The sequence below is a fragment of the Trematomus bernacchii genome, unplaced genomic scaffold (genome assembly GCF_902827165.1).
Source record: "Trematomus bernacchii unplaced genomic scaffold, fTreBer1.1, whole genome shotgun sequence".
Lineage (NCBI taxonomy): Eukaryota > Metazoa > Chordata > Actinopteri > Perciformes > Nototheniidae > Trematomus > Trematomus bernacchii.
The window spans coordinates 1073405-1097448 of record NW_022987720.1 but is presented as its reverse complement, the minus strand read 5'-3'; the positions used below and the strand labels follow the sequence as shown (position 1 = coordinate 1097448).

General features: G+C 39.2%; 2 protein-coding genes across 14 annotated transcripts in view; one reads left to right on the top strand and one right to left on the bottom strand.

Annotated features, from left to right (window-relative positions):
• nbas (NBAS subunit of NRZ tethering complex) overlaps window positions 1-17891 on the bottom strand; it is a 183114-nt gene extending 165223 nt beyond the window's left edge. Inside the window, exons 1-9 of one of the 8 annotated variants that reach the window (XM_034144125.1) lie at window positions 17780-17891; window positions 17317-17368; window positions 16816-16852; window positions 14979-15056; window positions 14201-14249; window positions 13150-13192; window positions 9258-9391; window positions 6505-6638; window positions 1536-1634 (exon numbers count right to left, since the gene is read on the bottom strand). In XM_034144125.1, the coding sequence (XP_034000016.1) occupies window positions 1536-1634; window positions 6505-6638; window positions 9258-9391; window positions 13150-13192; window positions 14201-14249; window positions 14979-15056; window positions 16816-16852; window positions 17317-17368; window positions 17780-17872 (719 nt within the window). In that variant the 5' untranslated portion in view covers window positions 17873-17891. Of the gene's footprint in view, window positions 1-1535; window positions 1635-6504; window positions 6639-9257; window positions 9392-13149; window positions 13194-14200; window positions 14250-14978; window positions 15059-16815; window positions 16853-17316; window positions 17369-17779 lie in introns of those variants that run through there. The other 7 variants (XM_034144126.1, XM_034144127.1, XM_034144128.1 and 4 more) reach the window with 7 other exon arrangements.
• A 3636-nt stretch (window positions 17892-21527) lies between these two features.
• On the top strand, window positions 21528-23672 carry LOC117493518 (ATP-dependent RNA helicase DDX1-like). 6 transcript variants are annotated; one of them, XM_034144121.1, is made up of 7 exons: window positions 21530-21602; window positions 21698-21770; window positions 21950-21992; window positions 22084-22179; window positions 22451-22513; window positions 22707-22819; window positions 23176-23672. In XM_034144121.1, exons 3-7 carry the CDS (start codon window positions 21951-21953, stop codon window positions 23261-23263), a joined length of 402 nt encoding a protein of 133 aa, XP_034000012.1. In that variant the 5' UTR covers window positions 21530-21602; window positions 21698-21770; window position 21950; the 3' UTR covers window positions 23264-23672. The 6 variants fall into 6 exon arrangements, with proteins under 6 accessions (XP_034000009.1, XP_034000012.1, XP_034000013.1 ...); XM_034144122.1 differs by having other exon boundaries at window positions 22451-22571; XM_034144118.1 differs by having other exon boundaries at window positions 21528-21597; window positions 22707-23672.
• Window positions 23673-24044: the final 372 nt, after the last annotated feature.

Genomic DNA, 24044 nt, shown 5'->3' with positions numbered 1-24044 from the left:
TGCACATCTGGAAACATTTACGAGTATTTATAATGCCATCTGTGCCATCACGGAATTTAAAACTGTCACTGTTGTATAGCTACTGCTCGAGCCTTAACAAGTTATATATTTATTATTATTCAGTATTCAGCTGTTGAACATTTTTTTCCATATTATTTTTCAGCTTCTCACCTCGCCTTTCCCTTACTTCTATCCTATTCTCTCTGTTGCTGACCCAGTTTTTACGCAGGCATCATTAAAGTTTCATCTCATCTATCAGCTGGCAAACACTTGACAGTAGCTGCCAAAATCCATTCAGCTGCCAAACCAAGCTTCACCGGCCAAACTAAATCTGGTTAGTGCAGACCGGGAGAGCGTTGTGAAAACAGTGAGGTCGCGGGCGTGAGCCAGACATAATTAACCCGCAACTTTGAATGCTACGTGGATTAGAGGGCCAAGGGCATTTTAGACGGCTATAGTTGATTCCTGCAGGTATTGCATTAAAGTGATTGGCTCATTTATTCCTGAGTAAGCCAATTGGCACTATTCCATAATGTAACATATTATGCCTGGGCAATAATGTCTGCATAAGATCCTTGTATTTCTTCTTCCTTTTCCGATGTTACAAACTGATATTCAGAGTACATATTTCATTATGTGTTGCTGTTAGTTTTAACTGCACAAGCAACTTTTTTTATAGAAAAAATAAAGCTTCAGTAAAAAGTTAACTGCAATGCAGTAAAATCCCGCTAAGTTGTAGCACGGCGATCAATATACTACATATTTACGAGCATATTGACGACATGTTGCCCCTAGATGTCAAATGATGAAAGTGTTTGAAATCACACTGATTTTTAAGAATTATCATCATCTGCAACGGGTTTAAGGGATGAGAGTTGATTCAAAGGATTTATAAGGATGTCTGCAGATGCTTGAATATAAATGTATGAACAACACTCTTGATGAAACACTGTTGTAATAGAAGTGGGCTCCAAATGAGGAGGCCACAAGAGAAAATAAATTCACTAATGGTGTCAAGTTAAGGCTACAGGCATTCATTACGCTGTCATTGATGGATTCAAAAGGGAAATATAGACAAAAATGCAAAAGGGGCTCATTTTCAGATTTCATATTAGCATTGGGTGCCTCTACTGTGACATGTTTAAATGCTTTAATGTTCAAAAAGTTATATTTTCTTCGCACGCTGCAGCACCTCTTTTTACCCTTTGTTTGAGCCATGTCTGCTCTGATTGGTTAGCTGGCTGGCTCTGTTGTGATTGATCAACCGCTTAGGGATGTCCTGCCCCTTAGCCTATCACGTACAATGTATTGGAGCGCTAGCCAATAGAAGCGCAAGTGATACATAGCAATGTCCCCATGTTACAAAAGTAAACAAAGGAATCCAATCGAGGCGTTACAGGTTTGGATGTGTTTTATAAAACCTTATAAAACACATCCAAGAAAGGGAAAACCCAAAAAAGCATAATAGGGCACCTTTAAAAAAAAAGAAAAATGCTACAAGACTGAGGGTGACGGATTGTTGGCAACAAACATACCGGTGTCCAGGGTGGTAAATAGCCGAGGTGATTCCGTGGGAGTAGTGAGATGAGAAACTGAAGCTGTGGTTCTCTTGGAAGTTCTGATTGGTTCCCACACTGAAAGATAAAAATAAGAAAGAGACGGAGGGAGAGAGAGGATAATCACATGACAAGTCGACAATAATTTAACTCTGGCACATAAACAATCAGAACATGAACACTCATGTGCAAAGTGTTAATGGTGCGACAAAGCAGTTTTAGCCAAGATGACAGAGCAATTTCAAATCCCGGATGCAATTTCAAATGAGACATTGCAAAATATATAATCTAATTTAAGTGCGCAATCTAAATTAGATTTGTATTAGAGGAGATGTCATGTAATTCGTGTGGACATATCTCATTGGGGAAAAGTTTCCCTGCAATATAAACTGTGCGGAGAGAAGGAGAAAGTGGGTGGAGAAAAGGAACAGGGAAAGCAAACGCACATTTCAGACGTTTAGCTGTTTATGCCGCAGTAAAGCGTTTGTGTGTTTGTGAGCACACGTACAGAAATATTGGCATGGGGCTCGAAAAGAGAGAGTAAGAAATATGGCTGTCGAGGCTCTGCCATAATTCTGAAATTGTAATTCAAAGTGTTTATGTGAAAATATTGAAATGCAGTCACATGAAGAGGTGTGAGTAGAAAATCCATTCTGAAAATGAATCTCTAAAAACAAGCCAGCATTTTCAGAGTAAATCCAGAGCAAATATCTCACACATTTTAATGACCTCCTCACACACATACACACACACCCTGGTGGCTTCAAAAGCAGCTAACACCATTTATCTGCCTGTAATAGAAAAGTAAATCATCATTTTCAAACATCCCTGGTCACGCAGAAGTCGCGGCAAGTCGTCTGATCAAGATTCTACACACACACTCACACAATCTCCCCCCGTGTGTTGGAGTGTGAGCGCACCGAGGCTGTGACAGCCGCAATCATACAGAGTGAAATGGGAAATCTCTGAAATAATGCCATATTAAATAATTCTAAATTAAAAAAGGGACGGTATGGGCAGCCACGAGGAAAAGCACACGCACGCAGGTCCGCAAGCACAAACTCAGATGTCATTAATCCAATATTCAAAATGTGTATTTGGATTGGCCAGTATGGGAATTGATATGCAAAGAGAGGAATTACTAGCGTTTACATATAGACAAGCATAAAGCATCAAGTCTTACCATAAATGGGTGCAATGTCCTTTAAAAGGTTGGGGTATATAGTAGATGCATGAATCAGATGGTAAAGCAGATAAGATAAGGGGGCAGCGAGATAAGGATGAGTCTACGTGTGCCTAATGCTGAAACTATGCAGTTAAAACGTTTAAATTATGTAAATTACTGAAACAGTTCAAGTTGTAGTTGAAGTCTGTTTCAAATACTGAAAACAATGGCAGTGCTGAAGGAGGTTTTGGTGCAGGAAGGTTAAGGGGAAGCAGTGAAAGGAGCTGCAGTATGAGGCAAAGGGCCGGGGTTTAAGTGTATAAACTGAAGAAGATGATAGGTGAAGTGTTGGCTAAAGTGTAAACACTGTAAGCATCAGGACAACATTTCTTGATAACAGTTTGAAGGTAAACACAGGAGAACTGAAAGTGTAATCATCAAGTAAGGTTGAAATGGCAATTGAAGAGAAAGATGAACAGTCGAAATGTAAGTTCCCACTCTTTGGCGCTGTGTGCTCTCTCCGACATATTGTATGTGCACAGACTCTTAAAGCCACGCTCCTGTCTGTGTGGGAACTTATCTACAGAAATGCACACATTTTATGTCACAAATGTACAGTACACGTTTCATTTTTTACTTCCCCTTTCTTATTGTCTTCGATACTCTGGATATCTGTTTCATTCTTATGAATTTTGGAAGGAGACGATAAGGGAAGTTATTGGGCAGGTGTTCCCACAGGCTGACAAGCCAATCAGCAGCAAGGAGCCGTACGCAATTAATGTTTCATATTACAAGAGGCATGTCAGTTTTAATGTAAATTAACAAATCAGTTCACATTTCAATTAGAGAGTAAGATGTGAAGAATTAGGTGCAAAGAAGATTGTGTATCCAGTTTGGTTTGTTTGTCAGCAGGATAACGGAAAAACAACTGTCCCATCTTTCATAAAATGTCTTTATCATAGGAAGAGAGTAGCATGGGCCAAGGAAGAATTAATAACATTTTGGAGTGGATCCTAATGAATCCCAATTAGAGACGACCCTGGCAGCCCTCCATGTGCCTTTCTAGCTATATATTACATGGCTTAGTTGAATACTCGATTCTGATTGGTCAATTGGGACATTTCAGAGGTTAATATGACAGTATTACAGACCGCTGTTAAGCACTATGATGACCATTGTTAAGGAGGATCAAGAGAGAGAAAGGAAAAGAGGTTAAAATACGGAGCGCTGGACGTCAGATAAATCAACAGAAGCAGACAGACAGGAAGTCAACACTAACAGGAACACAGTGTTGGCTCTGTAGTGTTTAAGGACTTGTTAGTGGAACAGGAACTGTGAACAGACTTGGACAGACACAGAAAACATCAATCAGAGCTGCCTTCATTTTAAATTAAGCTGTTGTCGGAGTTCCAACCGTTGGAGCGCTGTGGAAAGGAGTTTTATTTTCTTAGCGGAAGCAATACGATCGTTTTAAAGTCAATAAAAACATTTCAATTAATACTGTGAGTCAAGTCGTTTGTTTCTTAAGTATGCGGAGGGATCTTGATCATCCTGAAGGGTGTGCTCACTGCACATTATCCCTTAAATAACAGTTAGAATATTCTGTACTTGTATTTAAAATTGGAAGATGAATACACATTCCAGAATGGGTGTCTATTTGAGCTGCGTAACAGAAGAATCTACAGAAATTAGATGGTAATAAAGAAGTATTTTTGGTGTTTTAATCTAAGATAATTCTGGAAAAGTGAAATTCATTTATTTTTGTTTAGTTAGGATAATGTAACGGAGAAGGTGATTCGAGAACTCTGTTATTTTAAGGTGTACAGATGTAGCACTTCATTTCAGACGCCTACCCGTGCTTGTCCGTGATCTGCACGGGGCGGGCCCCTGCTGAAAAGGAAAACCCCCCCGCAGGACTTGATACGCCCCCTTGATAAATAAATGTAATTATAATGAAACCAGCTGCAATGGATCATGGATCCACCAGGGGGTGGTTCGCCGAACTGACATGAAAGCACTGACAAATATGAATATACTGTAGTCAACTTCATTAAAACGTTGAGAAGTCAACAACTGTCAGGGAACATACTGTTACCCAGCAGAAATTCAGATTCATTTTTCAATAAATTATTCCACAAATTACAAACAACATAATTATTACATTCAAACAAACTACTTGTAGTAGATGAAGTACATTATTCAAAAGTTTACATTAACTTTGGATAATAACACGGGAGAAACGGATCCTCTCTTTTCCTCTCTCCCTCTCTCTCTCTCCTGACAGCCCGTCAGTTTCTCATGCAGCTCGCCAAACAGTGGGCGGAAATAATAATAATATTAATGATTTCACACAAAAAGGTTATGACAATATATGACTATTGACGTACAAATAACACTGTCTGTCAATTGTGTAAAATAAGAGGATTAGATTACTTAGGCCAATTTACGAACATGTTGTTGTGACTTAGGCAATTTGAAACCTGACTTACGCCTTAGTACTTCTGGAGTAAGTGACTTAGGCAAAACAGTGCACTTCTCTTTCCCGCACTACTGTGACAGACCATGGGGCTGGGTCAGCCACTAACATATTCATATTTCTCTTCTCAAAAAGAGAAATATGAACATTAGTTTTTAACTGAAATGATCAAATAAAGTCAACATTTCACAGTGTTTACAAACATTGACCATACCGTTCACCAGCCCCCAGCCCCTATGTTGCCTACTGTATGTTGATTTTTGACTTTGTTTAGAGCAGTGATCTTCTCTTCCTCTCTGCAGCAGAGAGCTAAGCGCTGTCAGACCGGACCTAACCCTAACCCTGAAAAGTATTATCATCTGAAATTAATCATTATGTTATTAGTAATAAATACATACAAGTATTTTTACAACTTGTATTTAGAAATACTCTGTTGTAATTATTGATGCATAAATGTGTTCATCCATTCAATGTGGCATCTGCTATAATGGGGTTAATGTATGATATTACTTAATAATACAATACATTATAATATATGATATTTACATTTTAATTTTATTCATTTCTTATTTCATAGTTTCTCATTATTATTATTTTTATTTTTATTTTTATCGCTGATCTTATTTTTGATTTTATTAATCTGTGTGAATCTGTGCTGTCCTGTTTTTCACTCTCACCCTGTTGCTGTTTGAACAACTGAATTTCCCCACGGGGATTAATAAAGGTCCATCTTATCTTATCTTATCTTAATGTATAACTTGATTTACTTCGATCTACTGTACTGTGTAAAAACACCACAACAATATTACAACAAATATACTGCATAAAGCAAACTATTGTAAAGGTAAAAGTATGAGCATAACAAATAAAGAAGTGTAAACATTTACATTATTATGATTATTTAATATATAAAGGACTATATATTATTGAATTACAATTAAGATAATAAGATTAGATATACTTTATTTGATCTAAAATATTGATGTTTTTTCGTTATAGCAGCTTGTGAAAACCATAACAAATAAGTGATTAAATGCTACAGTATTCAGCAAACACAACTGCAGAGCTGCAACATTGCAAACAGACTAAGTTCTACAACACCAAGTTGTCTGTGTGTATTTGTGAATGAAGCGCCATCTCATGGTTAAATCCTGTAATTGAACAAATGGGGAAATTTGGCAACGCCCTCTAGCAATTTGGCAACGCCCCCAGCCACTGGGATCCGCTGGGTTTTTGGTTGGGACACACCCATTGGCGTCCTATCTGGAGTGCTACATCTGTATGAGTGAAGCAGTTTTGTCTCTCACCTGACCAGGTAACTCTTGAGCCCGCCCCCGTACGTGATAACGAGCAGCTCGGCCGACCAATGGGCGCTGCCTGTGTACTCCAGGAAGATCAGGCCTGCCACTGCACAACTGAAATCCCCGGGAAAGCTCACCGACTGACAAGGAGATAAAAAAAAAGGAGAGTCAACAACAGTGTGAAAGTTACTGATGTAAATTATAGAGAAAATCAAAAAAAGTAAAGAAATGTGTATAATTATCTATCAGTTTGTGCCCTCACAAAGTTTTTACAAGGACACACAACAAAGATGTGTCACATCAACGGCAATTGTTAAAGAACATAAAACAGGCAGGGGAAAAAAAAGATTAAGAAAGAAAATGATGCGACAGGGAAGGCAGGGAACAAAAGATAAGACACAAAAAAAGTGAAAGAGAGATGGGGGATGGAGGGAAGCACATTTTACTTTTTTTCATGCTAGCTACTCTCTGTCAAATTGACTTTTTTTATCGTCTCCTCCAGAAATAGCAGAATGTCACCGGCGTGTGCACTTAACAGTGACAAACAAGAGGAACAGAGGTGGGGGGTGCTGGTGGAAGTGCGCAGACACACATACTGTAGCTACATAACGAAGTAAAGTCGCACTAAAGGAGACTGGGGGGGAGGAGTGTCAGCGCTCATCATCTCTGACAGGGCGGATAGAGGGGCAGAAAGAATGATGGATAGAAATGGAGGAATGATAATATTCAGCACACAGAGGACATTAAAGTAAGAGGGGATGGCAGAGCTACTCAGAGACAGACATGTGAGAATAAGACAAATGCTCGAGGAGGATAGGAGAGGAGGATCTAGGGAGGAAGAATTAAAGAGAGAAGTTGATGAAGATGGAGAAGAAAAGATTGGGACTGTATGAGCAAAGAAGAAGAAAGAGAGATGAGAAGAAGCATCAGACACATGAAAGAAAAAAGCAGGCGTGACAAACAAAGAGGGCACAGAGAGACGTTTTCTTTTAAGAAAGGTGACAGGCAGCTCAAAGTGCCCAGTGAAAGTGTGCTTCAGTGAGAACAGAACACGGCCCAACCGCTCTCTGGAGCCCAGACTATAGATGTGTGAGAGCGCATAACTATGTCACTGTAGAGTCAAATCTGATGGTAGGATAACAAGCTGCATTTATCCAATTTATAATCTGATTATGTATTTTTTTAAAGAACCAGAACCAGGTCAGTCATTGTTTTTCCAAAGAACAAATAAGTGGTAAATTAGGACTGAAACTAATGTTATTTTTTCAATTATGGATTAATGGGACAATTATTTTCTAGATACATTTAGATTTAGATGAAATTATATAGTTAATTTGCTTACAATAAAGTGTTATCTTACAAAAGAAATGGATTAATTGTTCTATAACAATTCTATAAATTGTCTGAAATTAGTGAAAAATCTCCATTCCAGTTTCTCATGTTTTTTCCGTTCATGAACCAAAGATATTCAGTTTAATATGATATAAAGCAGTGGTTCTCAACTGGTGGGTCGCGGAGCCGTTTCAAGTGGGTCACGGATGTGTGAGTGAAGAAAAAAAAGTTTTAAAAAAAAATTGGAATTTTTTTTTTTTTTTTTTTTGGGAAAAAAGGCAAACTTTTATTTTGAAGGACCGATTTTCTAAAGCTGTGCATGCAGTAGGCGTTGGACTGGAAGTACCAGAGACCATAAACGGTTTTGAAAACTTCTGTCACGTAGTGATCATCTTCTCAATAAAACATCTCTGCTGATGTTTTTTCGAGTCTTCTGGCCAATCAGAATCAAGATTGTTGCCGGAAGTCCCCACGGAGAATAACTGCGGTAGAACTATTCTTTATACATCCATGGGTACAACTTCAGATAGAAATGAACACATAATGAAATATGACCCCCGGTTTGATGACTGACAGGTCACAGAACAATGGGGGCTATCTACCCTTACCCACAAAGTAATTCACACAGACTCTCTCCTATTTGCTCTTCTCTCTGTGAACTAAGTGAAAAACAAACAATGGCATAAAATATTATTAATATGTATGATTTATTTATTTTCTTCTCAGAGTGTACCAGAATGCGTAGTTTATGTTAGTATTTCTAAAAATCTCCTGGGGGAGAATCCCCCCAGACCCCCCTGCTGGGGTTGGGTTTTCAGCATGTGTGCCTTTTTATATAGTTCAGCAGTTTAATCATCTCATTAAACCTTTTTTAAAAGCATACTTTAGTTCTGTGAAGGGATATAAGGGATATATGCACTGTACTTCACTTTTATTAATATTGTATGCTCAAAAGCGTATATATTACAGCACGATTTTTTGTTGAATAGATTTGAGTGCTTCAAAATGTTGGGTCGCGATCTATTGACCAAGTAAAAAGTGGGTCCCGAGGCCTAACCAGTTGAGAACCACTGATATAAAGCATTAATAAGCATTCAATATTTTGGGGGCATTTTCCCATAAAACATTACTTATATGATATAAAAATCATCATTATCAACAGCAATTATCTTTTTGTTGATTGATTAATCTAGTCATCCAAGCTCTTAGCTCTAATAAACATTGTATTTAAACAAATCATCTGAGAAGAATACGATAATACTGACAAGAAATCAAGGTAATGCTGAGTTTCCATATGCTCCACCTGCCTGGTCAATTAGCATCAATGCATGCAAAATAAAAGTAAAAGGCATTTCAGAAACAGGGCCAGCTTGAATGGGGACTCTGGGTGTTTGATGACATCAAAGAGGAGGGACAGGCACGGTTACCGGAGGGATGACGAAGAGTTCGCTGCCTATGAGGTCGAAGAGGCGCACGGTGCCAGTGCTGTCGGCGTAGCCCAGCAGGGTGCAGTCGTGGCTCCATGCCGCCTTTCGCCACTGGGGGTTTGGGTCCTTTGGCACTGTGGCAGGAGAAAGAAGAATAAAAGACTTGAAAGCTCATAAAACGGAGAAAGGGTGAGGAGAGATTCAGGAAGCCAGAGATTTGTTATTAAACCAGACTCTCTGTGAATAATCCCTGGTGTTCTGAGGAGTGCCAATGATGGATACAGATGGGAGAAGAAGGATGAAGCTAATGCCATACATCAACACAGTGGGTCTAAGGACCTATCCAATTCATGTATGAAGGATAGTTATAGTAATACATCTCAATAATTGTCTCTCAAAGACGCACAGTTTCCCACCCATACTCACTGGATTAGAGATTTGTTGCAGTTTTTGCAACTAGAGAATATCCGGTCCACTCTGAAGGGATCTACTGATAGATTTTATAAGGCCTGGCAGCCATTGATCACAGACGTAGAGAAGTGCAAGCTGGATTTAACACTTTGAAGATGATTGTGTATAGACTAGAATGTTGCTGAAATCTGGGCTACAACTATTTCTAAAGCAATATTGTAGGTGCTGTATATATTTTGTCTTTTTGTTTGTTTTGAATATATATATTTTTTTATTTTGTGTCTATTATGAGAACGTGTATACTTATCTCATTTAATTTTTTGGGTGGGGGTGGAGGGTATATTTGATCAGCTTTTTGGCAGTCTGGTTGAAATGTGCACTGTTGCATCTACAGTATGCATTTGACTGCTCAATGACATTCTGTATGTTTTTTCTTTATAATAAAAACGATTAAAAAATAAAGTGTTAACAAATTTAAAAACTGCACAGTTTCCCAAGCGCGCTCCCAATGAGAGGGGGGGGAGAAAGGTGGAGAGGCAGAGAGGAAGGGGGAGGGGATCATAAATCCAGCTTTTATTGAAGTATAGGCTACTGTTTTACCAATCTGCTGGCTCAGCAGTGCTGTGAGTGTAACCATATTGCTGTGATAAAGCACATCTCCGCCTGCTGGCAATTTCTCAAGGCTTCCCTGTCATATTCCACTCTGATAGAAGGGCTGCGGCTGATCCCAGATCTGTTTTGAATACCTGATTTTTCTTATGAGACATTAAACAGCATGAGGGAAATAGGCTAAGAGTTTTATTGTACAAACATGTGCACAATGTGTTGGGCACAAGAACAATGAAGTATTCAAGATACACCCTTTTTGCATAGGCTTCTACATTTGAGAAACAGTGTGAGGCGTAATTTTCCACCACGGGTGCCCTGTCTGCAAAGCAATAAAGTTATGAAAAGGAAGTTATGTTTTTGTTGATATCACATAACAGCGCTATTGGCGTTTATTGTATCGAGTTTCTTGGCTGAGGAATGCTGCCGCAACCCCTGGTGGGCAATACTGAAAACGAATGGAGGCGTCGGATATTGTATGACTAGAATTTTAAATGAAGAACAAAGGAGAGAGGTGGGAGGCGAGACAGACATAGAGAGGGGAAGAGAATGGAAGAGAAGCGGAATACAAAGAGAGAGCAGGAAACAATGAGCACGGCACCCACTGAGAGGAATAATAGCTCCCCAAATGTTAAGGCCTAAGTATCAGAAAGCACCTCGGGAAGTAGGCGATTTAACGCACCTTTGAGACTCTCAACTAAGGAGGAGCAGACAACAACATGCAGCCATTGTAGGAGGCATAGGAACCAATTGTAATCTGTCCTTTTGTTGCTCTTTTCCTTCCTATTTCAATCTTTTTTTTTCTATTTTACTCACACGCTACCCTCCGATTTCGCTCCCATTATGATTTGTATACAGTATGTTGTTCTGCGGCTGAGAGGGCTCCATTTCCACATAGATAGCTTTTTTCGGGAGCTGGGAAATTGGATGCTACTGTCCTGGATTTAGTTTTTATTTTTCTTCTTTTTCTCCCAGCAATGGCGGGGGTGGAAGTTGGGGAGAATTACACTCAACGACCCAACAGAAGCCTTCTATCTAAAGCCTCACGAATGCATTTATCAGAGCTCAACACTTATGAATTATGTACGGGGGCGGGAGACGACTCCACTGTAACAGGAGCAGAGAGGGGGGAGAGAGAGAGACAGGGAGTGATACACAGGTGTGGATGCAGCAGATGCATTCACGCACGGATGTACGAGCAGGAAAAGCTACACAGACACGCGCACACACTCCTCCATTAAAATAAAATGCCATTAAAAGGCAGGATCACAGCAAAATCCATTAGGACAAATCTCCGTGAAATGAAATGAAGTCAAAGTCAAATGAAAAGGAGAGATAAAAATGGAATGAAAAAGAGGAGGGAGGCTGGCTTTTCACAGGCCCAGGGGCAACTGTTATCCACACTCTGAGACATTAGAACAACGGGCCACAATGAAAAGTAGCCTGAGCCGAACACATTTAGTGTGAGAGAAAGAGACAGACAGAGAAGGGGCGGGAAAGATGATGAAAATGTAGAAACAATTTAAGAAAAGAGTAGGCTAAAAGTGGAGAACATAGTGTGATTTTGGTTTCCAGAAGATTTATTTTAATTTAAAGGGGACCTATCATGCAAAATGCACTTTTGTACGTTTTTTATACATGAATATGTGTCCCCGGTGTTCCAGGGAACTCACCAAGTGTCAGAAAACACAACCCTCTCTATTTTCCTCCATACCCAAAAAAGGGGCTGCAACGGATCTGATAAAAACTGATCCAGATTTGAACACTGTTCTGACGTCAGGACAGTGGCGCTACGGCTATTGGGCCAACTCCACCAATCAGGAGGAGACAGCCACGGCCATTGCCGTTCGAAAGCGCTGGAGACGATGTAGTACATATGCCAGGCCAGTAGATGGTGCTGTTCTCACAGAATCTGCCCAGAGCTAGAAATTGTCAAATTGAGCAAAATGAGGCATGGCTAAAATGCATGATCTGTTTGGTATTTTGAAAAAAAAAAAGTATAAATATGCCTTATATAGGTATGGTCCTACACTATATTATTCAAATATAGCATGATAGGTCCACTTTAACAAATATATTTAGATCTTTTGCAATTATATCTATATATGACTTTTTTTTTCAGTTTGTGGTTGTAGAATTATTAATAATTCCTGGTGAATGTTGCTACAGTGTAGTTGTTGCTTGCAGACAATGAATCTGTTGTCTGGTTAGATCTGTGAGGGAGACAGTGTTCATAACTGTCTGCCAAAATCCAACATGTCCAATATCCAATAGCCACGCTTCTGTGGCCAAAATCTGTTCAGCTCCTTTTCAGACAGGTTTTTATATAAATGGATCAGGACAAAAAGAGAGAGAATATGAGGGCACACATCTTCATGTATAAAAGACATGAAAAGTGATAGGTGACTGTTAAAAGAGACAATGAGTAGGATTTTCAGTATCATTATTCCGTGACTATGTGTAAACTAACAGAAACCAAAAAAAATCATACTCCCTTTAAATATAAAAAAATCCCAATACTAAAAAAGAAATGACTTCCTAACATCAAAGTGTATTTACTTTCAGAAAGTTTGGGCCTCCCCATGTTTCACGTAATTAATAACGCAGCAGGCCATTTTAATTTAATAGCTAATCAAACAATAAAGGCGATTTATTTTATCAGCCAGTACGAGGCTGCTTCTAATGAGTGGCAGTGTATGGGATGAGGGTGATTATCTGTGTCCCTCTCACACAATCCAATTAGCCACCATGGTTGATATTTCGCTTTGAAACAAACTCCAAGTAGTGTTCGAACACAGGCTATGGACACTGTTAATGAAGAATACAAGTTAAAAACGTGTTATGAGCTCAAATTAAACGGCGGAGAGGGACTTACCCTGGCACTTCCCAATGATCGAGCCAAAGTCATCTCTCACAGACCTGAGGAGCAAACACACCAGTGAAAAAGCAGCGACATGACAAGGATACACACACCAAAGGGGGCAACTATACAAACTTTTAGCTTTAGATGACCTCATATAACATGGGTTATAATGGCCACTTATGGCCTCCGAGCTGTAGTAGCTCAATGGATCAAGCAGACAGGGGTCTTGAGAGTGGGCAGTGTTTAGACAGACTCTTAAACAAAGCTCAATGGATAAGGCCTTGAGCCGACAAAACACCCACTCACACCGACAAATGCCATAAAGCAAGTCTATAACACACTCTGTGATTTAACAACAGGGGTGTGTACAAAGGAGTACGGAGAAACCCAGTACATCAATCTGAGGCATAAGAGGAGATTGGTCTCGATTACATCGGGTCAACTGACTCAGAGTGAACAACAGATACTTTCTTTATTTGTACGTATTGATATGTGAAAATGACTTTCAATTACGCAGAGGGTCAAGAGGAAGGCAGCCCTTTGAGACAAATCTGTCGAAGAGAGAGCAAGACATATTTGTATACCTGCTTTATTGCTATTGATTTTCATTTCAATTTTGCTCCATTTAAAGCACTACATTGTGTCAATGGAGCACAGTGCTGAGCGGGCACATTTTTCCAGTGTAAGGGAGAAAATTGGATTTGTGTCGGAAAATAATTACAACAGCTCAAAATGAGCACAAACACGCTCATGTGCATGTATGCTTTGGACGATGATGGAAACATTTAGGCAGCACTTGGGTTTTCAATTTGCTTTAATTTATTTTATGTAGCCCGAAGTGCCACAAAAGGTTTGCTAAATTGACTCAAATGTTTTCTACTATGACTGATTGAGTTGTCTTTGATTGTATTGATGCTTTATTCTTCAGATACAAGCTTAGACTGCAGCTAATTTCTTTTAAAAGGGAGATGTGATTAGCCATCTTGTTAATTAAAACTCTCTCTATCACTCGCACGCACAAAGACAGGGAGCTTCAAACAGCGGGAGAGAGTTCAATAATTACCCTAATCTCCACACACTGGTCCTGAACCACCGCCAACAGTTTGCCATTACTGTGGAGAGAACAAGAGGATGGTCAGGAATGATCAAGAGAGAGAAAGAAAAGAGAGCATTGAGAGGAGGTCAATATAACCAACATTTTAAAAAGTGGAGGTGAAATGAATCCATGGTGATTAAGGAAGATAAGAGTGTCTCTCTGGAGGGGCAGGGAGATAAAGACTGTAATAAGAGCCAATGGTGGATGGCTTGAAGAGAGGAGAAACAATAATAATCGGGAGCATTAAACAGAGCAATGATAGTTAAAGAAAGATAATCAAGGATAGATAGGGAATTCAAATGAAAGGAGAAAGGTTTAAAAGGCAGACAGGAATGAAATTGTAGGATCAAACACATCAAGCTAATGGAAATCTGCAGCATCATTTGACCGCACTTAATGCCATCTTACATGCTGGGATCGATTGCCAATTAAAAAACGGCCTTTCTGTTGGTGTGTCTGCTGTAGTGAGTAGAATTAAATGATTGGTCAAGGGGATAAGCAAAAGGGAGAGGAAACCAAACGAGAGGGAGGCTTAGAACAAGTCAGCAAGAAAATGGCCTGCTTTCAGGTGTGTGTGTGTGTGCGTGAGTGTGAGTGTGAGTGTGAGTGTGAGTGTGAGTGTGAGTGTGTGTGAGTGTGAGTGTGAGTGTGTGTGTGTGTGTGAGTGTGAGTGTGTGTGTGTGTGTGTGTGTGTGTGTGTGTGTGTGTGTGTGTGTGTGTGTGTGTGTGTGTGTGTGTATAGCACCTTGCAAGCACCAGCTGCCAGTTGATCTGCTTATGGGCCAGGCGCACAAGACCCAGAGGTAGACACGAGCTGGAGGGGCTGATGTTTACAGAAACAAACAAACAAATCAAGGAATTAACATGTTAATGAATCAGAATAAGAAACAGCTAAACAGTTTAATGAGGGGTAAAAGTTCCCAGCAAAGAGTTTCCTCCCTTAAACTTTCACAAATCTGATGAGAGCAACGGGTCCAACCTGTTGCTATGGATAACATCATTCTTAATCACTGTGTCTAGAGTGATTGGTTGAAAAGTCAGTGAATCTGATGTAAAACATTGATCACTACATTAAAGTGTGAGCGAGAGATATATTAGCATAGATGAGACTTTTTTTAACTAAATGAAATATAATTTTAAAATATATTTAAGTTCAAATAAAAAATAAATCAATTCACTTAAAACATTCAGTAACATAAAAAATACAATACCCAAAATGTAGTTAAAGTTAAATTACAATAACTTGAATTAAATAATAAAAGTAGGATAAAAGTAAGTTTTAAAAAAAATAGTTTAGCATTACATTACAATTAGATAATGTATTTTTTTGTTTTTTATTAGATAAATGAACTTTAGAAATGTTGTTTTTATTTTTAAATAAAAATACGTATTACAATCACCATCATAAAATTATAAATGTACTAGTAATTAATTTAGAGGTTATTTAATGTAAACATTATGTCAAACAGATGTTGATCTGAAGAGTGCAGTTTTGTTTTGAGTTTTATCAGTCCTGTAAACTGCCTTTCTTAGTGTGCAAGTAGTGGAGATTTTGCCACCGCTGGTGCTATTGGATTGATTTGATTTGCTGTGCAGTTGAGGATTTGGTGAAATTGATTCTCACAAAATCTTGTTTAGCAACAAAATATGCATTTGAAAGTTTATCAACATTGCATGTTTGTATTTTACTACGACACGTGGAAGGAATTCAGCCCACTCTGCTGGGTCCTTTGTACTGTAATAAAATCCCTGATTTCTCATCCACAAAAAGAGAAGGGAAGCTAAGAGACAAGCATGACTAGAGGAGGTCTTAAATATTTAATGAGTGTATTGATGGTGCTAGCTAACCACCTGCTGATGAGATAAGCAGGCCTTGGTGCTACAGCACTACAGAATCCAATGCGGGCCAGATAAAGCCATCTGTTAAAGAGGTTTCAACAGATACTGTGCGATACGAGCAAGGTAAAAAATGATGCATCTTGAATAAAGGATTGTGTCTTAGAGACTTTTGTGAAGTAGTTTTCAGGAGGTACAGATAAACCGGTAGGGTTCCAGTTGTGTTGGATTATTTATAAATTATTTAATTCCAGGTTAAAGCGAAAAGCACAGGCCTACTATTTTGGTCAAATAATAGAACTAGTAAAATGGCTCTAGGTGAATTGAACAAGGTAACATCGGTAGTTCATTGTTAGTGCGGCTATTATAGTCATTTTAAATAATCATTCAAACATAAAAGACTGCCACCGTGATAGGAAAGATTCTGAGCAAAGTTATATTATTATTATTATTATTATTCTTAAGACCCATATTTGTGTAGCTTTTTTGAAGTACCAAACCAAAAAATGATTTCATAGTCAGTGCTTAAAAAATACACACCCTTTTTTGCATTCATAAAGATAGTTAATTTACATACAAGCGGTCTACAGACATTAAAAGTAATAACTTTGTTTTAAATGTAATGTAGTAAAACACAGCCACATAACTGGAGCACCATGAATCACAGTTGCATGTGGCCTGTCAGTCACAATGTGGAAATAATGTCAAGTCACGTAAACCTGCTAGCAATATATTGATAAACGTACCTGTACCACAAGTAGTGCAAGACTAGACGGAATGGCCCTGTAAGAAATAAATCACAGTTAGTAAGCATAACAATGGCAACCCTGTAGTAATGACATATTTTATGGAACAGCTGTCTCTTGTCACATTCTATTTAAAGATTAGGCACTGTAGACAATGATATGACGTGAAAATCTGTCTTTTTACCCCAATTAATGCAAAGGATGTCATTACAATCATTTCAAACATAGCACTTTCCAGGTCTGATGAACATGATTCTGGCACCTCCTACAGTAAGATTAGGGAAAATGTGTTTCCTTGGTTATAAAGCTAGGAAGGAAACTTGCATATCTTACTTATTTAGATACCTTGCATACTGATGGGCATCAATTTGAGAGAAAAGACACATTTGAAAAAAATAATAGTCAAGGGCCAGGTGCTGATTATATATTTTGTGATTAAGTAAAGTGCCCCTTTCGCTGTGCAGAGTATCACAATTAGGCAACAAAAATAGAAAAGCTTACCTGTCACTGCTTTGGCAATAACTGATGTGTTGTGCTCCTTGTTGCCCCGCAACTGCAAATGTTAGAAAGTGACATGTGAGTAGTAGTCAGTAGCATCGGGGTCATCATTTATTATGTGTTAACTTTAATGAACGTGTGATAGCGCCAAAGTTAGGCTAGCACCCACATACTTGTTAGGCTATGGCTCGCTTAATGGCGCGGAATATCAATGTTACCGAATGAATGGAACTTAACTGCTGATTGCAAAAGTAATCATGATGAAAAATGAAAGCTACACTATAGGTCAATGTGCAAGGAGAATATGAGGATTTGGCTAGCAATGTGTTGTGCTACGTGGCTTTGAGCGGCTGAACCCATGCAACTGATTAAGAGTTGACTCTCGGAGGGTGATCTTTACAGATAAATGTTCGACAAAATAACCACGTACCTAACTAAAAAACGGGAATAAAGAAGTCTGACCAACCTGAGTGTCTGTCTCTGCCGGCCATTCATTAATAACAAGTAAATCGTACAAAATGTTTTCATCTTCGCCTTCTATCAGGCTTTCCTCAGCCATGTTTACTTGAACAGCCTGTCAAAAAAGTCTACGGGGAGCAGCACTGGACAACATTTATCAGGGAACCGCGTTTGGAAAATGTAGCTTACAGCCCAAGTTAAGTATTCTCATGGCTTGATAATAACTTAAATGCTATGATGTTTAAACACAGACATATATGCTGTCGTAGCCCTCCTTGTATATTTGCAATTATATATTAACCGTATTTTACGAACTCACCAACCGGAACCAATGATACAAGGCTTATTTGCAGGACCACTAAAGGAGTTGCACCGAGCCGAACACGTTAACATCCGTATAAGTTACATTCGTAGCAGCAATAATGGCAGCGTTTTCGGGTAAGAATATTTATCAATCTAACCGTGTTCATGTTGCATGAATTCAACATTACTTTAATTTTAAAAACCACGTGAGTGCAGTGAAACCTTAAATATGTATTTTGTTCAACAGAAATGGGTGTTATGCTTGAAATAGCGCAGGCTGTGGAAGAGTTAGACTGGCTGTAAGTCATTCAGGCTTACTTGGCCAAATCTACGTCTGTTTTGTGATATCTGTGTGCACATTGTTTTGACCTGTTAGACATTTCTGCAAGCTTAACAGTTGACACTAAACTGATTTATTGCAATCATTGCGTTTCAGGCTACCTACTGACATCCAGGCAGAGTCTATATTCCACTTATTCTTGGTGGAGGAGATGTGCTTATGGTAGGCCTCCCTCTTTATTTCTTATTCAAAATTTGAACACTCCAAGTTTCTGTCTCATTCTCCATTTTCATTCCCTTTTTCAGGCAACATAAACTGGTAGTGGTAAAACAGGGGTAAGTACTTGACAGTCACTCAGATTATAATACAACTAACATATACAGTTTGCATTTAAACATCAGCCCAAGTTGGAAACATAAAAAATTGTATGTGTAATCATTTCTAATCCACAGGCCTTCAGTATGCCAGTGATCTAGGTTGTGTATGAGACCCTGAAGGATGAGCAGGAGGGCAAGACTGGAGGAACTAGTGAGACCCCCCTAATATGAATTATGTTTTTGTATGCAGTCTGTATGTCTAACATGCCTGCTAAAAACTGTTCATAACATTGCACAGAACTTTCTAGACTTAAAGATCTCAAAGGACCAGTTTCATATTGACGATCCATTATATTACAAAGTATGAAAGTGGTGTTCTGTGCCGTGCAGATATCTAACCTGCTTGTTTCTTTGTTTTGACTCAGTTTTCAACAACTGGCAGATGAATCCTTATGACCGCAGCCCAGCCTTTGGTAAGCAGAGAAAAAATAGCATGTAATATCACATTCACTTAAGGACATTCTAACCTAAAGCTCTGCTCTTTTTGCTTTTTACTTGTACAGCAATTGGTCCAGATGGACGGTGCCAGAGCAGGGAGTTCAAAGAGTGGCATGGCTGTCGCTCAACAAAAGGGGTTACCAAAGGTACAACATGACAACATTCACATTTCACAGGGGAACTAACCATTTCTTCAATTGTCTTACAAAAATGAACAAGCATTTATTTCTTTGCAACTGTTCCGGTTCTTATTTATGTCTTTATTTGTCCAGGGAAGTACTACTATGAGGTGACCTGCCATGTCGGCAGGCCACATCATGTAGACAGCCAGTCACCCTGTGTGAGGCAGGCCACTTAACAGGCCAGGCCATCGGGAAACCCCCCGGTCCTCCCGATGGCCAGCCCGGGCCTGGGTACAGGAGGCGTAGAGCGAGGGATCATTGTCCACAAGTTAATTGATCACAGATGGAGTCGTGGTCGCGGACGGATACAAAAAAAAAGAAATACCTAAATGGGTCGCAAAATATACTTGGGCGGGCCGTTAATATACCTGGGCGGCCCGCCCAAGTAAAGTCTATGTGTGGGAAACCCTGGTGCGGTCCTAGTAGTTATCATTCATATTATTATCATTAACTAATTGGGGCACTATAGCAATGTTTCTCATGTTTCTTGTCTTCTTCTCTTCAGGTAATGACCTGGGTGTGGCTTTTGAGATCCCTCAACAATTGAAGAGTCAGCCCTTCTTTGCCTCCTGCGTTCTAAAGGTATCACATCAAAGTAATGTTGGATTAAAAAAACAGGTGCCAGTTTTACACCATACAAATGGCTCTTTTTCTTATCTGTGTTCAAGAATGCAGAGCTGAAGTTCAACTTTGGAGGAGAAGACTTTAAAAATGCCCCCAAGAGTGGGTTTGTTGCCATGGACCAACAATGTCATTCAATCTGCGAAATACGTGGATAACCCCAAACTCAGGTATGACTTTAGTGAGGTATTAACAACACTGGATTTCACAAACATCGGAAAACCATTTCCTGTGTAGTACTTATGCTGAGCCATATCTACAAATATACGTTCTGCACATTTAACAGTGTTATACTTTTTATATTTCCCTGCATTATCTTTTGTAGATGACATTTTTGTTTTATACCAGCAGATGGAGCCAGTGATCAATTTTAAATGTTGATATCAGTAATGCAGTAATTTTTTGATGTGGCTTACTTACAGGAACCTGTTGGTGATTGGTGGTGTGCGACATGTACCGTCTCCAAACAAACTGAGTTTACACTTGAAGTATTTTTAACTAACAGATATGTTTTGCCTTGTTTGCCTCTTCTGTTTCAGATTTTTTGTGTCAAGGTTGACATTGTCGTGGGAACACCCAGAAGACTGTACGACTTCATATCCACCGGGAAGCTCAGTCTGTCCCAAGTCCGCTTTCTCGTCCTGGATGAGTGTGTATGTACAACACATCTTGAGTATTTCGCTTTTTAAAATCAGAAGCATTCATTTTTGCATCCATCAAAGTACAGTTCATGTTTAATCAGTGATTTTCATAGCATAACCATCCCTGAAGTCACTCATCATTTTTCTGTGTTCCCTGTATCCCTCAGGATGGCCTTCTGTCCGCAGGCTATACAGAGTTTATCAACAAGATTCATAACCAAATCCCTCAGGTCACCTCTGATGGCAAGAGACTGCAGGTAACACTTCAGATAAATCACATATGTGACAACAAATCAGTTGTATCCTTTTTCAGACCATTTTAAACGGTAAATTAAGCACAAAACAACACACTTAGATGACTGTCAAAGCAATTTTGGGGTATTTTCTGAAAACGTTTTTATATGTGAGGTGCAGATGAATTAAAAGAATATGTTAACGATGCTTGTTTGTGCTCACCAGCTGTGGTCAGAAGCCATCAAGATACTAAAGGGCGAGTACACAGTGAGGGCCATCAAAGAGCACAAGATGGACCAGGCCATAATCTTCTGTCGCACCAAGATCGACTGCGACAACATGGAACAGTACTTCATTCAGCAAGGAGGAGGTATGAGTACTACTGAGAATTTCAGCTATCACTAGACATACACACACATAAAGTAATAAGGAATTAATTGATGTTTGACTTATTTTCTATGAAAAAAAATCAGAATAAACACTCAGTTTTGGTGTCTTTTCTTTAGGTCCGGACAGTAAAAGCCACCAGTTGTCCTGCGTTTGTCTCCATGGTGATCGTAAACCCAATGAGAGGAAGACTAACTTGGAGCGTTTCAAGGTAAAACAACAAGAACTTAATGATACCTTTTTTATGGATGACAACCAGTCTATTTATGTTGTAAGATCTTCTTGTGTTCACAGAAAAAATAAGTGAGGTTGTTGATCTGCACAGATGTAGCTGCCAGAGGAATTGACGTCCACGGAGTTCCGTATGGTAAATATTTCAGATCTTCAAAATAAAACGGACCAGCGGTCATCACACAATCATAAATGTTTTTATATAAGACCGCTCTCTTCATCTTTCTCCAGTGATTAACGTCACCCTGCCAGATGAGAAGCAGAATTACGTCCATTGTATCGGCTGAGTCGGAAGAGCCGAGAGGTAAGCGCTGACAACCTGAGACTAACTGAGTTTGTGTATTTTGGCTGAAGAGGAGTTACAATTATTATTTTCCTCTGTCACCATATTAGTTTTGTTTGTAAATTCACACAATATACCTTTTAAAATGTCTCATTACACTGATTTAACTGAAAATAATTTCTTTTGATTTTAACTTGCAGAATGGGACTGGCCATTTCCTTGGTTGCTATGGAAAAGGAGAAGGTAGCAGAGATACAGAAATATGCTAATTCATTTTAATTATACATCACTTTTTAAAAGAAGTTCAAATTAAATGTTTTCTTCATATGTGCAGGTGTGGTACCACGTTTGTGCGAACAGAGGCAGAGGCTGCTACAACACGCGACTGAAGGAGGACGGAGGTTGCACCATCTGGTACAAAGAGAAAGAGGTGAACAAAGATGCAGAAACAAACTAAATCAAGCTAGGAAAATCTGTAATTTGATATACAACTGATTCAGCAGAGGGCTTTTTAAGTGATTTGATAGGAAGCAGATGCAAACATTCAAAGTAAAACTCCAATGAGCAGAAAGGTTTTGCTAATTTGGAAGCATTGAAAGCTTGAGCACACACACTTTTGACCCTTATGACATAATTCCACACTAACCATTGTGTATTCTCTATTCTACTTGTGTCTTTTATTCCCTTTCCTCTCTCCACAGCTCCTGTCAGATATTGAGGAGCATCTGAAGTGCACCGTCACACAGTGCGAGCCAGACATCAAAGTACCTTTGGATGACTTTGATGGAAAGGTCACCTATGGTCAGCGTATGGCTTTGGGACGTATGTTTTAAACTGCTTACAAATTGGCAGTTTTTGTTATCATAATCATTGCATAGATTTGCTGGTAACTTTGCTAAAGATACATCCACTGCAGTTGTGTTGAGCATGACTAACAAACCGGTTGCCCTTGTCTAGGTGGTAACTACAAGGGTCACGTGGATGCTCTGGCACCAACGGTCCTGGAACTGGCTAACCTCGAGAGGGAAGCCCAATCTTCCTTCCTCCACCTGGGATACATGCCAAACCAGGGGTGTTTCTCAATGTCGAGGACGCTTCCTTGGTAGCACCTGTCTTCCGAGTCACTTCCTTCAGAAGCTAGGCAAGAATCCTTCCTGGCATTCGGAAAACGAAGAGTGGAACAGGCGAGCAAGTGTGCAGGTGTGCGTCATATGAGAGGCACCGCCTTACATTGTGGGGATTTTAAGACCGCGGAGGATACACATGGGCAGCCTCGAAATTTCTCGCTACAAAGGACGCCGGGCTCGGTAGAATTCCAACGAGCCTGCCTGGACATTGGAACAGTCCTTCGGCGGGACTCGATGACGTAGCATCCTTGAAATAGTGGCTCTGGAGCATCCTTCCTTGACATTGAGAAACACCACAGCTTTTCCGAGCCTTCTGAACACGCCCCAACTAGCACTAAAACTGTACAGATTAAAGAAATGCTCCAACAGGAAACAGAATATTTATGATACAACGCAGTAGTGTGCAGTTATTTCTCAAGTTTTTTTCTCACCCAGAATTATGAACATAACATAATAAAAATAAAAAAAATTCTACTATTTCACTCGGTATGCCAAACTTGTCTCTGGCATCTGATACATACACTAATGAAAAATACTTTCTTGGATTGTGTTTTATTTTCTGATTGATGTGGTTGAATTAAATATTTTTTCTTTGGAGTAATTGGCTAGAAAGTCAATGTATTGAAGTGTCTGGGTGTATTTTTTGTTAAATAAACTAATAGCCTGCTCAGTTTGAGTTCAAAAGTAGGCAAGTATCTCCAACAATTATGAATGTCTCCTGTTTATTTCATTTATTGAGTCTGTTAATAATTTCTGATCAATTCATGAGAATAAATAATCTTCACAGAGCAATGTTTATTTTCTGTCTGTTACTGGATTGTTTTACAGCTTTGAGTCAGGCCTCCTCCACAAAGATTGAACAGGCATTTTTAAAACCAAGCACCGTTTCTTGGCTCACCAATGAGCTCACCACTCAGCAGCCATATTAGGAAGTAGAAAACAAAAGAATAAAGAAAGATGTAGAGTTAGATCATAGTAAGCTACTTCTACAATATGAGGTTCTGACCTTTGCTGGTAGAACATTTGAGGATCTGGACCTCTTTGAATTATAATTGAATACTCTTGAATTATTGTTTAAATAATTTTAGATTGTGACATTTAAAAGGGCAGTAGTATTACCACAGAAAATGAGTTACTTAAACTTACATAGAAATGTCATGATTTAAAG